Below are 15,447 nucleotides of genomic sequence, written 5' to 3'. Positions count from 1 at the left end.
TCTTTAGCAGAATCCGGTGTCCCTTCCATCGCTCTCCACACACCTCTGCAGGGCTCGTAGCTGAGCAGAATGTTTTACGTGTGCATTTAGCAGGCCTCCCGTCTGATGAATGCAGGAGTGTGAAGCAGACATGCCTCTGATTGATTCCTCCTCCGGCTGGCTGTCACACACATGACAGATGAGTGCCTCCTTCGTAAATATGTCAATGAATCAGAAAGGAATTGGAGAAAAAGCATTCAGCACCCAACTCAGTGGTTGTAAAACTGCTGGACGTTTCATTTATTTTACCTGCCATCTCGTTTTCCAGTTGGGGGAAATTGCTGAGATATATCACACTGAAACTGACACAGCTGTCAACAGGACGTTACATTTGCACCACAGTATTTTCTCTCATTGGCTGCTATAGAAGGGGCGTTCACATTGATGGTGATTTGCAGTGATCGGTGATAATTATTATTTTTGTGCGGGTGTTTTTAGGCGACATGAGTTTAGTGCAAAATTCATACCGCATTCAAGTAGAGACTACCAATGTGAATGCTCCTTTAGAGTTAACAGCTCCAGTATGCTTGTCGGTCATCCTCGGGATCCCACTGTCTTCTGATTTATTTGCTGATAACCTGTGTGTTCACTCCCAGCGAGCAGCGTCAAGGCAAGGCATCGCTCGTGTGTGTGTTGGGCTCAGTAGATGACTGACTGATCTGTACGTCAGTGTGATGCGTTTCACTTTGAGAGGTGTGATGTAACTCTCGTCTCTCACAGTAATTCCATCAAGCTGGTGAACCTGTGTTCCATCTTCATAAGCACATGGCTCACTGCTGCAGGATTCATTCATCTGGTGAGTGAAAAAACACACACACGCTCCCCTCTCTCCCCATGCCCTGGAGAAATGACAGAGAAAGGAGTGCACATGCAGATTCGTGGGAGGGAAAATCTCCTGAGCGAGCGTCACGTCTGTCCCTTTGTGGCCTATGTGGTTTGTGTTGTAGTTCATCTGAAGGTTCGGTGTCTTGTGGTTCCTTTTTTGTGTCGTTTTGTTTTTATCAGGGTGTGCCACTAGATGGCAGCAGAGACTCTGATCGCCACTAAATCCTCAGTTTGGTTGCTCTCACTATTCATCCTTGTGATTTTCTGTATGGACAGTAGATGGCTGTAGAGGATCGTGTTTTGATCTGTCAGTAATTCACTCTTTGCCCTTCGTTCCTCCGGCAGGTGGAAAACTCAGGGGATCCATGGGAAAACTTCCAAAACTCTCAGCCGCTCTCATATTGGGAATGTGTGTACTTATTAATGGTCACTATGTCCACGGTGGGATATGGAGACGTCTATGCAAGAACAACTCTTGGACGCCTTTTCATGGTCTTCTTCATTCTCGGTGGTCTGGTAAAATCACTTTTCCTCTTGTTGGCACTCCTGCACCCCTCCCCTTCCCCAATGCAAACAACTACCATTTAAAAATCATGCAGAACTCCTGTGATTTGACACTTTCATAACTGTTGTCTTTCCACAATTATAACACTGTTTTTACCATACCACAGTCTTCATGATAGCCCAAATTATAACACTGTTTTTACCATATTGTATATGTCCATTGTCTTTGTAATGTTTACTCCCCTGCCGTTAAGATCCATTACCTTGTTTGACCATTACAGCCCAAATTAAGATGAAATGTACATGCATTTTGTATATTTTTGTAGATGCTGTACGACACTACCCCTCATTATGTTTATTGCATTTAAAATAGCATTTTATAGAAATGTATTTTGACAATAATGTTGTTGCTATTCTCTTAAAACAGTTCTGCGGTTTCAGGAGATCCCATCCTTCTGTTTCCCTCCCCGAATTCCAACAAACACAGTGGCAGTCGGAAGGCCCATAGTCCTGCTTGAGCGTCACCATAGCAAAAGCAGCCAAAAACACTCTTAGAAGTGCATGCACAGCAGAGTATCTTCAGATGAAGATACTGGAAAATATACATAGAAGTTACAGTTAAAGACTAGATGTTTATGTTCTGCAGGAAGTTTTTGGACAGATTATTTACGAGTGGAAAATGGCCATTTTGTCATCAGTCAGAGAAACCGTTACATCAAATAGTTTCAAAGAATTGATTGATGGCAAGAAGCAAAATACCAAAACTGAACCTAAAATAAATTTGGCTACACCATTGAAAGCAATGGGTTGGATTAGGTAGAAGTAGTTCCTTATGATCAAATTTTACGTGAATAAGTTTCGAGTAATTATGTAATTTTGAAACTTTTTCATAGGAACGGTTAAAAAGAAACGACTCATAAAAATATTCAGATTCAAGAATCAATATATATCGCCTATCCTTAGTGTTTAGGTGGTTAACAGACTCAAGATCGAGGTATAGATCATCCACAGACATTGAGGATCTCATGTGGAGCTTATATAGACGTAATGCAGGACAGATGCGCTTCAGTTCTGTCACTGGACACAGAAAGTTCCAGCTGTCCAGACGTTTCCATAGCAATCTGCTATTTCCTTTTGTTTTTGAGGAGAGCTGGAAATAATCACTGCTCTGCTTTATATCAGGTGTTCAATTAATGACTTCAGTATGGAAATGTTGTAAAGCGTCAGATCTGATCAGGCAGATGTCATAATTCATCAGGGCCCTAGAGAGAGGTGAAGAACCTCTCACAACTCTCTCCGGGAGGTCAGGCTGACATCTCCGGGATTAAGATCCCTAGTAACACGCATAGCGTGGAGATAAAACAGAACTTTGTCAAGGCTGCAATCTTGCAAAGTGCATCCAGCTCATTTGAAGCACACTAATGAGTCTTAATGTGCTTTGCAGCTGTGGGCGATCAGACTGGACTATTCAAATCCACTTGCCACTGCATTAGTGTTTGTTGGACAAAACATGGCATGTAGGTTTTTTCTTTTTTCTCTTCCTTCTCAGAAGACGTTTTTTGTGCTGTCAGAGAAAATATAGATGAGCAGCACAACAAACATAAAAAAAAGAAGTCTCCAAAGTGGGCCTTTTGTCCATTATTCCATTTTCCCCTCAATTTGAATTTTTTCCGTTCTTTTCAGAAGCACAATGGACATTTTTAGATTTCAAAATTATTTTTTATTATTTAATTAATAATAATAATAAAAAATAAATATTACTAAGCTACATAATTTTGTTTCTGGAGCAAATACATGTCAAATTTCTGCACCTCAGAGAAAAAAATAAAAAAATAAAAATAAAAAAATAAAAAGGAATTCCAGACTCGGACTGGTCTCTCCGCTCTCTTTTTTTAGCCTCTGCTTCTGTCTCCTATCTTCTCCTTAGGCCATGTTTGCCAGCTACGTCCCTGAAATCATAGAGTTAATAGGAAACCGCAAGAAATATGGTGGTTCCTATAGTGCGGTAAATGGCAGAAAGTAAGTATTCCAGGTGCCTCTGTGGCTTTGGTCACAGCAGAACCCCTCTTTGCATGCACTTTTCTTTTTCTGTTCCATGCATGTAGGCCATGTTTGCTCGCTACGTGCCAGAAATTGCTGCTCTCATCCTTAATCGGAAGAAATACGGAGGGAGTTATAACTCGACACGAGGCAGAAAGTAAGTCAAAATCCAGAACCAGGTGTGGTTGTGTGACTCACATGCCCCCGTCTCAGATAGAGAGGGGGTTAGTGCTGAAAAATATGATAGGAAGAATGAATGTCACACTGTGACTGGAGACCTTGGCCATCGAAGCCACATGTCCATGCCCTTTGCTCTGTGTCTGTGGCTTCTTTTCTGTAACTCATCTGCTGCTTTTTAATTTCATTACAGTTGCTACTGTTGCTTTTCCATCCGTTATGTGCTACTGTAGAATCAGTGTTTGTTTTGCTTTTGAAATGAAAAGAGCACAGTTAATGATAGAAGATCACTAGTTTATACTCAGATAAAAAAAAAACACTGTTCACTTAGTGTCATCATTGTCTTGTGTTTGTTTCAGTTTTCTGTTTTCTGAGTTCTGCTCATCATGCTTGACCCATCTCTCGCATGCTCGCTGTGAATGGACATATGCTGGCTTTTTAGTTTGCATGCTGCAGTGAGAAAAGCCTCTCTGGCTGTGCGTCGTCACTGCTGGCCCTTCACCTCATCTCTGTGTGACATGACTCTGGCCCTGATCTTCAGTCAGCGCACACCCTGAATGCCTGGATGCCTCAGCTCTCGCACTGGAGCTGCTCCATTGCAATTGGCTTGCTTTTTTGCCCCGCTTGATACTTTTACTATGTCCCGTTTTTTCTTTTCCTTTTCAAAGATGACCCCTGAATGTGAATGTGGATATTTTGGAACCCCCCCCCCCCCCACTCGTTTCTGGCTCAAACACGGCCCTGTCATCAGCACAGCGATTCTCCCGAACGCTCACATTTACGTTCCAGTGCCCCCTCTATCTCTCTCGCGCACACTCTTTCCCAACCCATTTCGCAGCGTGAAACAGGCACACGGTCACGTCCGGCTTTCATCATCTGAATTTGAGGGCAAATACTAAGCCGGGAGAAAGCCATTAAGAGCCCCTTTGTTTGATGCCGTTTCGCTGTCAGTGAAACAAGATTGATGAAATGTTATGTTTGGCCTCAGCCCCACGTTTGGATTCGCAGTCTGGTGTTGAGAGAAGGCCTTGTCAAAAGAGCTGAGCCTCTCACTTTCTTTCTCTCTCTGGCTATGCATGCATCTGGTTGCAATTACAGTAGGCTCCAGCTCTCTGGCCGAGCAGAAAGACAGGCACCAGGCTTCGCCTTATTGTTTAAATATGCACGGGACTGTGTGCTCATGAACGGACACATCACGGCACCTTGAAATAAATGTGTTGGGTTATTTATTTCCACTGTCAGCACGTTTCCGACAAACTCAGGCTGGTGAAAAATACATACGTTTAGAGTGTAATCCTGCATAAACTCACGAATGTCCAAGAGCCATTTTTTTTTTAAAGTCCACGAGTAGGTGTTTATGAATAAACGTTGGAGGCCGAATAAATGATATATAAACGCTGATTGTAATAATGTTTGGTGTAGAATTTAGCTTGAGTTTTAAAAAAAGAATTAAGGATAATTTTAAATGTAGTCTAACAGTACAGCACTAAAACCAGTTTCTGTTTTTCTAAACTCCATTTTTTTTCTCTTTTTTATATTCATTCCTTTGTTACCTTGCTAAATAGGGTTCCAGTTTGTGGCTATGACTATAAATATGATAATAAAATTATAATAATTTAAAGTCTAATGTCCAAAACTTTATCAGATGTCAGTAATTTGTCTTTGTCTAATTCAAAATGAACCAAGAGATTTAGCGAAGTTTATTTTAAGTTATAATATGTCTGAATATTTTGTACAGTATTTTTGATTTAATATATGCAGCCTTGTTTAGCATATGTTTTTCAAAAAAATCTTACTGACCACAAACTTTTGACTAGTAGTGTCAAGTAAATCTGTAATTTGTCAACTAAAAAAAGTAATATAGCTGAAAAGTTTATTTTTAGAGGCCATTAGGTTTTTAGTAATATTGTATATATTTATAGATTTCATTAGATTTACAGTACGGTCATAGTGTGCCGAGACCTAGCAGTAGTTTGAAATGTAATCGCTGCTATTGAAAGCACACAACAGCCAGGTTTGTGATGGCTGTTGATGTCAGCGTGTGTTCACCGTTGCGTTTAACCATCAGAGCAGGAACGCAGATCTGGATCTATGACTGTAATATAGAGCAGCGTCTGTTGGATCAGGTCGGAGTCTCTGTGGTTTCCATTAGAGCACTGCTGAAACTGACATAAACCCTGAGTGAACTCTGAGCTCATGCGCTGCCTCTGAGCTTCTCTCCAGAATCTAAGCCACACCAAGAACGTGGAGCCGGCACCACTTGCCCCCACAGACCGGGCCTGTGTTGGCATCCGCATGCGTGGAGTAAGAGTTGAAAAGAGGACTGAATGGCATATAGAAATGCCATTACTGATATGCCTCTTACAACACATTAAAATGAGTGAGATCAATAGAGGTTCAGTCATATGGTTCTCTGACTTCAGCTTAGGTGTATGTAGAGAACTATCCATGCACAGCTGACAGTCTGATGAATAGTCTGTGATGTTGGACAGCTTACTGCATTGTCCTGCTAGTTATAATTCTGAAATAATACATTCATGAAATATAAATTCTGAAACCTCCTGGGACCCAGCAAAAAAAAAAAGAAAAGTGCATTAAAATGTACTACAGTGTTGTAGTGTTTAAAAGATTGGAATGTCTTAAATCTAAATATGATTATAAAATAATGTTTGTCATGTATTTGAAAATATACACATTCTGAAAATGCAGTTAATAGGCATTTCATGTAAATTTGTGAATTTCAACTTCGACTTAACATACATGATCCAAACTAGTTAAATTGATTCTTCACACAAAAAAGAAAATTGTTATCGTTTACATTTCATTCAGCAACGTACTTTCTTCAGTGGAACACAAAAGAAATTATGTAGAAAAATGTCTGTCTGTATGTATTTTTTGTTTGTTTTTTAGCGATTTTCAAAATATCTCTTTAACTGTTCTACAAAAGAAAGTAAATTATACAGTCAGTATAATTTTTTACCTACATCTAAACTATAAATAGCCTTCTAGACGAAAAAAAAAAAAACCTAAAATGTTGCATGTTAAAAATGCATTGGCAACTAACTGAAATATATAGAGCCCATGCAAGGAAAAAAAAGTTAATAAGTACTTCCCTGTTTTACTAAATCGTGGAAATGTTTTAGTTGAATCAAATTGAGGGAACAAATTATATTGTGCACACAATTTAGTAAAATGAAATAGCGAATTATGTTGTGGACACAATTTCCCTATTTTTATTTTTTTTATGCATTTCATGCTGGGCACCATACAAATAAAATAAGTTTCTGTAAAATGTAAGTAAAAGTAAAATGTAAATAGAAAATTTATAGAAATAATAAAATGACAGGTACATACAATTCTAAAACAATACATAAAAATTAATTCAAAATATTAATAAAAAATATAATACAGTAGTAATACAGGTTTGGAATGACATTGACAGTATTTGCATTTTTCAATGAGCTATCTACTAGTTCTCTGATTTGTTATATAAAAGATGTTCCAGATGTATTCATGTAATGTCTACTGGCGGTCTACTTTTACAACAGGCTTTATCACACCAGAAATAATTTGTATAAATATGGACAAAAGTGGATGTTCGTATGTTTATGAGGCAAAATGTAATTCTGTAAAACTGTGTATGTTTCATAGAAATCACGTATATTTAAAAAAAAAAATTTGTGCAAATTATTGAAAATATGTATTTGAGAATATAACTAATAATAACTCCAAAATATGGGATGTCTCTGTAAAGCCTAGAATGTATCTTTACACTAAGAGTTTAGACTGAAGTTATGAATCCTATTAGTCTTCACAGAACTGGGTCCCAGAAGGATAATTTAACTATTTAATGGGTATGCAAACATTTGTGCCCATCAGAAACCACTTTGACTGGACATGATCACTGCTTAAACCAGTGTTGTAGTCGAGACCAGCTCATTCGAGTCCGAGTCCAGATCGAGTCCAGAGAGGGTCGAGTCCGAGTCAAGACCGAGTTCAGAAAGGGTCGAGTCCGAGTCAAGACCGAGTTCAGAAAGGGTCGAGTCCGAGTCAAGACCGAGTTCAGAGAGGGTCGAGTCCGAGTCAAGACCGAGACCAGAGAGATTGGGTCTCAGACAAGACCTATAGAAATCTTCAAGAGTATGTAAAATGTTAGGTGGAAACAATAAAGGGTAAAAGGGCCACATAGTATGTGGTGTAAAGTTAATTTTATTAGTATTATGAATTGTTACTTGTCAATATTAAGTGCTCATTTTCACATAACATCGTTGTACCACTATACACATCCATATAACCTTTCTAGTACACATAACATTACTGTACGACTCTATATTGTAATTCTACATAACACTTCTAGTACAAGTAACATAACTACCACTATACCTGTAAATGTTCAACTGTAACAGCTTTTACATAACTTTTAACCTTGAAGCTTAACTAATGACTGCTAATATCCTTACAATGGCATGGATTATGTTCACTTTAGATGTTGTGAAGATTACAGATGGGCAACTGTAGTATTACAACTACTTTTCAAAAAAATAAGTGAGGAGACCATCCTGCTACCCAACCAAGCACGATGTGGTCTCATGATCAATCCACCCAGACTAAAAACTCTCTCTACTGGTGCAGAGGAAGCGGGGACTGACAACAGTTACCATTTTATCACTTTCTGTAACAGCATCGGATAATCTAATGCTAATTTCCCTGGATTGTGCGTTTTAAGGGTAAAATACACACTAGTCCAAGTTTTTTTTTAGTTACGGAGAGCATACACACAAGAGCCGACTGACTGTCCAGGAAAATTTCATGCAAAAGTGTGTATGTGCCAGGGGAAGAAAGCTGGATGAAATGCCATATAAGTTCAATGCATTCTGTCAGACATTTTTTGGGGGGGAGATGTTTAGTGTTGAGACAGTCAGTCTGTGTCTGTATTCATTATATAATTTAATTAAACGATATATATTTTTTTTTTTTGTGACCATTTTGTCCTACTTTGTAAAAAATAACAGTTGAGAGAAATAATGTAGCAATGTGGCTTTCTGGAAAGCGGGATCACTACAGGCGGATGGCAGGAGGGTAACTTAAGGCCGGTGACACACTGGCTGCGTGGCGTCTTTGCTGCGTGCCAGAAGCTTGGTGGCTGCTTCGCGTTTTCTGTCTTTACACACCAGAAGCGTGCCTGCATGCGGCGCTTGGCGCGCTGCTGCGGCTGTAGGTGACATAGAGGGAGGCAGCCGAAAAACCAGGCTCTTGTCTTCATGACAACAATATCAACTTTTTTTTTTTTTTTTACACACCTACTGATAGAACAAAATAGAGTATGTTTGACAGGTGCAATATTTGAAAATCGATCATTATTAATTTATTTTCTAAATTACATTTATATCTGAATTTATGCCAACCTATAGACTTTCAAATATCAAAATGTCATGAATTAATATGTATTTGTGTACAAAATGACATATCTTCCTAGTATATTTTGCCTGGAAACGCTTCCAACATGCACGCGTGTCACGTTAAAAATATGCGTCGGTTCTATTTCTAGCATGCACGGGTTTTCCGCGCGTCTCACGCAGGCAGTCTGCAAGATCTAACCTGTTAACATGGGAGCCGAATTAAAAACAGACACGCCACGCAGCTGAGATGCTTGCGCCACACATCCGGTGTGTCGCTGGCCTAACGTCTCACGTAAAAAGAAAATCACCAGTCATTGGATGGGTCAATCAATTTCAATTTAACATCAATTCAAATAAACATTAACATACAGTAATAATCATGAAATATTTTGATTGGGACTCGAGTGGACTCGGGCATAAGTCCGATTCCTAATATGTTCGAGTCCGAGTCAATACCGAGTCAAAATGCACACGAGTCCATGACAAGACCGAGACCATTAAAATACGGTCTCGAGACCGAGTCTCGAGTACACAACACTGGCTTAAACCTCTTTTAGTTCAAAGACACATGGAAACATTGATCATTTATTTGTGTATTCATATTTCCTATAATTGAATTTGTCAAAATGCAGGTAGCGGGTAGTAAATAAGTAGATGATGTAAAACAAACCACAGGAGAGAGATAAAAACTGACTCCACCATAATAATCATATTTACCGGTCTAGATTGCAGGTCTGTTAATATGTTTTTTAAAGGTCTGTTCTTAACATTTTACATTTGGTACCCAGAAGGCTATATCTGAGCAATACTCATCTTTACAGCATATGTAGGGAAATTGCAGTCATACATTGCATAATGGAGCTTTTTTTTGAATAATTACAGTAGTTTAAGGAGGTGTTCCTAGCTAATGAGTTGCCAAATTAAATTCATTATTGTTCCCCTGCATCAAGTTGTGTATTGTAATGATGATGGAGCCCTGGCCCCATGTGGATTACACATGTGATCCATCTCAAACTCTGTTCCCTTTTAGTTTGAAGACAGGACAGACATGCACCCCTTTCGTCAAACAACCTATTCCTCACAGCTATCATTTGGACACAGCTTTTCCTAAAACATTGTTGATTATAAAAGTCTGTGATGAGCGCAGAAACAGACCGGACACTTTTCGTTCGATTCAGTTTAAGGATTAGAGCAGTATCAATGGTTTCGCTGCTGAGGCTGATGTTCGAGCTTGTTGTTTTTCATTTCTTTTACGTTTTGGTTATGATTTCCATATTTTTGGTGCTTTATTTTTTTTCATTTTTATTCGGCATGATTCACAGTGCATGCTGGGTAACTGCCCTTCTGCATTTGCTTGCTCAGGTTCTGCAATTTTCTTTGTTTTATTTCACCTTATTGTGTGTTGTAGCCCAAGTGTTCTCTGCACTGTGTGTTGTTCACAGTCAAGTGTTGTTAGTTTGTGGATTTTAAGTTTAAGTGTGTAGATTTTAAGTAGTTTTTTTCTACCAGTATTTAATTGTTCCAACATTTTTATATTTAAAATGTTTTTTTTTTCTTGTTAAAATGCTGTTTTTGATAGTAATTATTTATACTATTTTTAATCAGTGATATAAACTTTAATTCTCTTGCCTGTTTCTGAGCAATTGTGTGATTATACAGTCATAACAATTTTTGAAATAAAGAGCAAGAAATGCCAGCAGACAAATAAGTCCCATACAATGATATTCCACTATGTTTTTTGAAAGGTAACATGTTTTTCCATCTTCGTGCTATTCTTTAAAGATGCACTCAGTAATTAGATTAAAATTGTTTGATACTCAGATTGAAGACTCTTGTCAGTAGCCTAAAAAAAGCTATAGGGCTCATGAAGGCTCATAATATCGTCACATGACCATCTGAATACTAACTTTATCACTCTGTTATTTGTGCACTTAAAAAAAACAGCTGTTGTTAAGCCTACTATGCAAATTAATTCTTTCAGAATTGTATCTACCAGTTAAATCCTGATATTATGTAATACAGTAATATTGCAAAATTGTAACAGTTGTTCTGCTCAATATTAATATTTTTGTGGAAACTTATACTTTTTTCATAATTCATTGCTGAATAGAAAATTCCTAAAAGTTCAGTTGGGGTCTTACTGACCTTATGTATTACTGAGTGCACTTTTGCGCAAGCACAGAAATATTTATGAAGGTTAAAGCATCACGTAATGACATCAGTCTTATCTAATAGTCTTTTGTTTGATTTTACATCTTGTATTGCTTTCATTGGCAGTACCATAATCTTGAAGAAAAAAAAAAAACACCCCCGCAGTGGTGAAACACAATCAGTAGCACAGTCACGCACCACTGATAGCTCATCCAAACATGGAGACAAGATGTCTGACATAAGCCGAGACAGAGTGTGTTTGTATCCATGCCAAAGACTCTGTTTTAGAGTAAAAAGAGTGAGAGCATTGTCATACATAACTCTCCGGTTTAACTAAAGCTCTCAAACGGGCATTTTTGGAAATAGGAAAACATGAATAATGTGTCTCTCATCAAACCACCCCTTTGCCAGACGCTGTTGGCTTTACACCAAGTCATCATCTCAACAGAGTCTTCTCATCCCAGGACAGTCATGCGTGCAATTACTACCACACATTAAATACAAGAGGCCAGATCTGTGAAGATCATTATGTGTGATAGCATCCAGACACTGCACCCATGAAGCCTCATCGCGTCCCTCCGGCAAACCGAGATCCGCTTAATGTTTGCCCTGGATCTGAGCACAAATAAGCACCTCTCCTGCAACTGAGAGTGTACAGGCACATACACCCAGTTACAATTAAGGTCAGCAGTCCCTGTTCTTTGTAAACTCATGAGCACATCATGTCTGCTGAGGGAAGAGAGAGTTAGTTTGGACAGATTTAGATTGATGACCGTGCATGGATAAAGCTCTTGAGACTTCGACCACAGCAGTATTGGAGTAATCCAGCACGGGAAGTGAAGTGATCCTCAAAACCCCATGGCTAAAGCTCAACTCTTTAACCTCCTGTTGCATAGAAGCCCTGCTTGACAAAAAAAGCATTGTTATTGTTCTGCAACAGTAATAGAAGTGGCCATTAAGTTGTTAGGATAGTTATGATGGGCCGAAATCTTTTATACGAGTCAATCATTGGCATGAATAAACTCTTGAGAAACAACTTTGGTGTGTAATTTAAAGTGCATTAGTGTGTAGTTTGGTATATAGTTTAAAGGCTTAAAATGCAACCTTCAGTTGAGGGATTTTTCAGTGACTCTTTCCACAGGTTACATTGCTGTGCCAGTAGGTGGCGACACGTGGCTTTCTTTGAGTCATTGAGTCATTTACTAAATTGATTTGTTCAAACACACTGATTTATTCAGTAATGAAATATGGGATGGACTTACACTAACGCTTGTATCACACTGGATGCGCACCCAGTGCGGAGGCATTGTGCCGCAGCTTGTGTACTGCAATAAAGATGAATCTCGTAATTTCTGTCATATTTCCCAGCGTTCTCCTTCGAACACTAAATTACACTAAATTACTTTAGTATTTTTTCATGTGCTTTGATGTAAATATGGCCAGCATACTCTGCTGCGATGCAACCGTGTCCCCTTCCCCTCTGTCCCACACACAATTGTAAATAACATGCTGTATATAGGTAGTTTACATGATTAAAAAAATAAATAAAATCTTAGTTAAAATATGCCTCTAGTTTTATTATTTTAAAAGACCTTTGAAGTTTGGGCAAAAACTCATGGACGTGATGTGTTTTTGTGCATATGGTGATTGTGAAATGTAACACCTCACATGATTTTATGGTGCAATTTGTAATTTTTCATGTTAATCAGGTCAGTTTTGATCAAGAACAACACACTGTGGCTTTAATTCAGTGTAAGTGGTGCAGCAAAAATAGACTCTAAATATATAATATAATAGCGCTGAAATGATCGCGGCTCTGCTCCTGCAAACAAATTAACACTTGCAAGTCACAGAATAACAAAACTGATTTATTAAAAAATATTAATTTAGAGATAAAGAATAGTGACTGTCTTTAAGAATGAGTCATTGAGTCAGTTACTCAACCAAGAAGACATACTCGTTCAGGAATTGAACATCAGTATTGTATATTGCTCGTTTAGCTTTTATTTTCATTGGCAATGCAAAAATAAACGACTGACTATATTGAATCTATTTGTTTATTGCACTGTTGTAAAAACAACAACAACATTGTTTCAATTTCAATTATTGCATCCTTAGCTTTAGCTAATACATCACAGAAGCGCTGTTTGAGTGCTGCTGATATAGCCAGAAGATGTCAAGGCTGCTCACTACTAGGTTTTGGAACGATTATGAAACTAGATCTTACTATGGAGGCAGAATAAATGAGCCCCAGAAGACCGTGACCTCTGGAACAATCCAGTTGAGTCTGTTTGTTTGTTCCATCTGATATATTGCAAGTTTTTCATTCGTTGCCTGTCCGTAGAAGTCACGGTTAGAGTTCATGGCAGCCACAGATCCAAAAACAATTTAACCGCTTTTGACAGGGGTTCCGATACTTGTCAGTTAGTATTGATGTACATGTCAACATGCGTCCTAGCACAGGGGTGGTTTGGCTACAGAGACACGGCTTATTAAGAACATTTGCCAATCCAACATTAAAATGTAAGATTCAATTTTGTTTGCCCTGAAAAAGTTCAAAGCACTTAATTTAATGTTTTAAACCATGTTTATAAACATGAGGTAAAACAACATGTGCTGTTATGACTGTAACGCACAGTGAATATTTGCAAGCCACATCATTTAATGTTTTCAAGACATTTTTGGTTAATACGACTTTAAGCTCCTTTTAGGATATGCCAGAGTTTTGTTTTATTTTATGTCGCTCTCTTCAGCTGAATTTTCCCCCTTACAGGCACATTGTGGTCTGTGGTCATATCACGCTCGAAAGTGTTTCCAACTTCCTTAAAGACTTCCTACACAAGGACAGGGATGATGTCAATGTAGAAATTGTTTTTCTTCATAAGTAAGTACAATTCCCTTTGGAATACATTTTCACAATCTTGATGGAGCCTTTCCGCACTGTAAAGAAAATAATGACTGCATGTAACTAAGAAAAACAAATCAATCAAATAGAGTTGCCTGTTTTTATATAACAAAGAGATCAGCCAGTAAGTTGTTTTGACATTCTTTTGTTAGCCGCTAGCGGTGCACAAATGACACATTGTTCTTATAAACCTAAAGCATTCTTCATTAGTAACACACTTTCTTTTTTTTCTTTGTCTTTTTTGCCAAACTCTAGTATTTCCCCTAATCTTGAGCTGGAAGCCTTGTTCAAACGTCACTTCACTCAGGTGGAATTCTATCAAGGATCGGTCCTCAACCCGCATGATCTAGCAAGAGTGAAGGTAACCTCAGAAAAACTCAGCAATTCTTTCAGTTTGATCTGACGATTTAATAACCGGGATACTTATACAGAATTGTAGAGATATTGTAGATATTAATGTTAGAGTATTTTGATGTTTTGATGCTGTTCTGAACACTGAGGCATCACCTCGTCTTTTTCATCTTGTACAGATCGAGTCAGCGGACGCCTGCTTGATTCTTGCAAACAAATACTGTGCAGACCCCGATGCTGAAGATGCCTCTAATATCATGAGGTCAGTTCGGTGGAGGGTTGCGTTTGCTATCAACACTTTTGAGCACATCTTATTTTTATGTTTGTGGGCAGGATCATACACTCACTAGGGACATCCTCTTGTAAAAAAGATGTATTGAAAGCTGATGGCTTTCACCCTCCTGTGCTGTTAAAGGAAGGTGTGAATGGGATACTTGGCGTCTCAGGTCATATTCACACATGTTATATACCTGGACACAGATGAAAGAGCCAGGAGGAATTTCCTCTGGGACGGAGTCATATAATATTGCTCTAAAAAGTGTGAAGTGAGGGCAAACATATTTCCCTTCCTCCTCTCATGCTGGAGATGTTCTTTAGCCATGAATAACGCACAGAATCGCACCCAGGCTGGACTGTTTGGAAAATGAAATATTAATGTAGGCAGGTCTCGGAGTGCTCTTTTGAACTAATGTGTTATAGAGCAGCTTAATATGGAAATAAATTCTGCACCTCTCATACGAGACTGGAGAGAAATCCAGACTGGATTTCACAGGGAAATCACACTGTGTTGCCACATACCACAGGCTCCTCTATGGAAATGAACGATTAATTTATTTTTTATTCATTCAGCAGATGCTTGTTTTTAATCCAAAGTGACTTACGATGGTGAATTCTGGGACGGTCCTCCTGGAGGTTAAAGGTGCACTCAGTAGGTTTTTGTTTACATGAGGGAGTGAGCTGCTCCATGCAGAATAAAACCGATTTTTCTAGAAGATTAATATGTTTAGAGTCTGTCATCTCATGCAAGTGTACATCATTTTAATTATATTTCTTAAA

At 38.5% G+C, this 15,447-nt stretch overlaps 1 protein-coding gene across 16 annotated transcripts in view; it reads left to right on the top strand.

Annotated features, from left to right (window-relative positions):
- The window catches only part of LOC127970003 (calcium-activated potassium channel subunit alpha-1), a 200,111-nt gene that overhangs the window by 124,482 nt on the left and 60,182 nt on the right, over positions 1–15,447 (top strand). For all 16 annotated transcript variants that reach the window (XM_052572184.1, XM_052572168.1, XM_052572183.1 and 13 more), the window contains exons 7-12: positions 760–835; positions 1,210–1,380; positions 3,296–3,387; positions 13,909–14,019; positions 14,296–14,401; positions 14,571–14,653. In XM_052572184.1, the coding sequence (XP_052428144.1) occupies positions 760–835; positions 1,210–1,380; positions 3,296–3,387; positions 13,909–14,019; positions 14,296–14,401; positions 14,571–14,653 (639 nt within the window). The remainder of the gene's footprint in view (positions 1–759; positions 836–1,209; positions 1,381–3,295; positions 3,388–13,908; positions 14,020–14,295; positions 14,402–14,570; positions 14,654–15,447) is intronic.

Source organism: Carassius gibelio, chromosome B13, assembly GCF_023724105.1.
Source record: "Carassius gibelio isolate Cgi1373 ecotype wild population from Czech Republic chromosome B13, carGib1.2-hapl.c, whole genome shotgun sequence".
Taxonomy (NCBI): domain Eukaryota; kingdom Metazoa; phylum Chordata; class Actinopteri; order Cypriniformes; family Cyprinidae; genus Carassius; species Carassius gibelio.
This window is presented reverse-complemented; position numbering and strand designations above follow the sequence as displayed.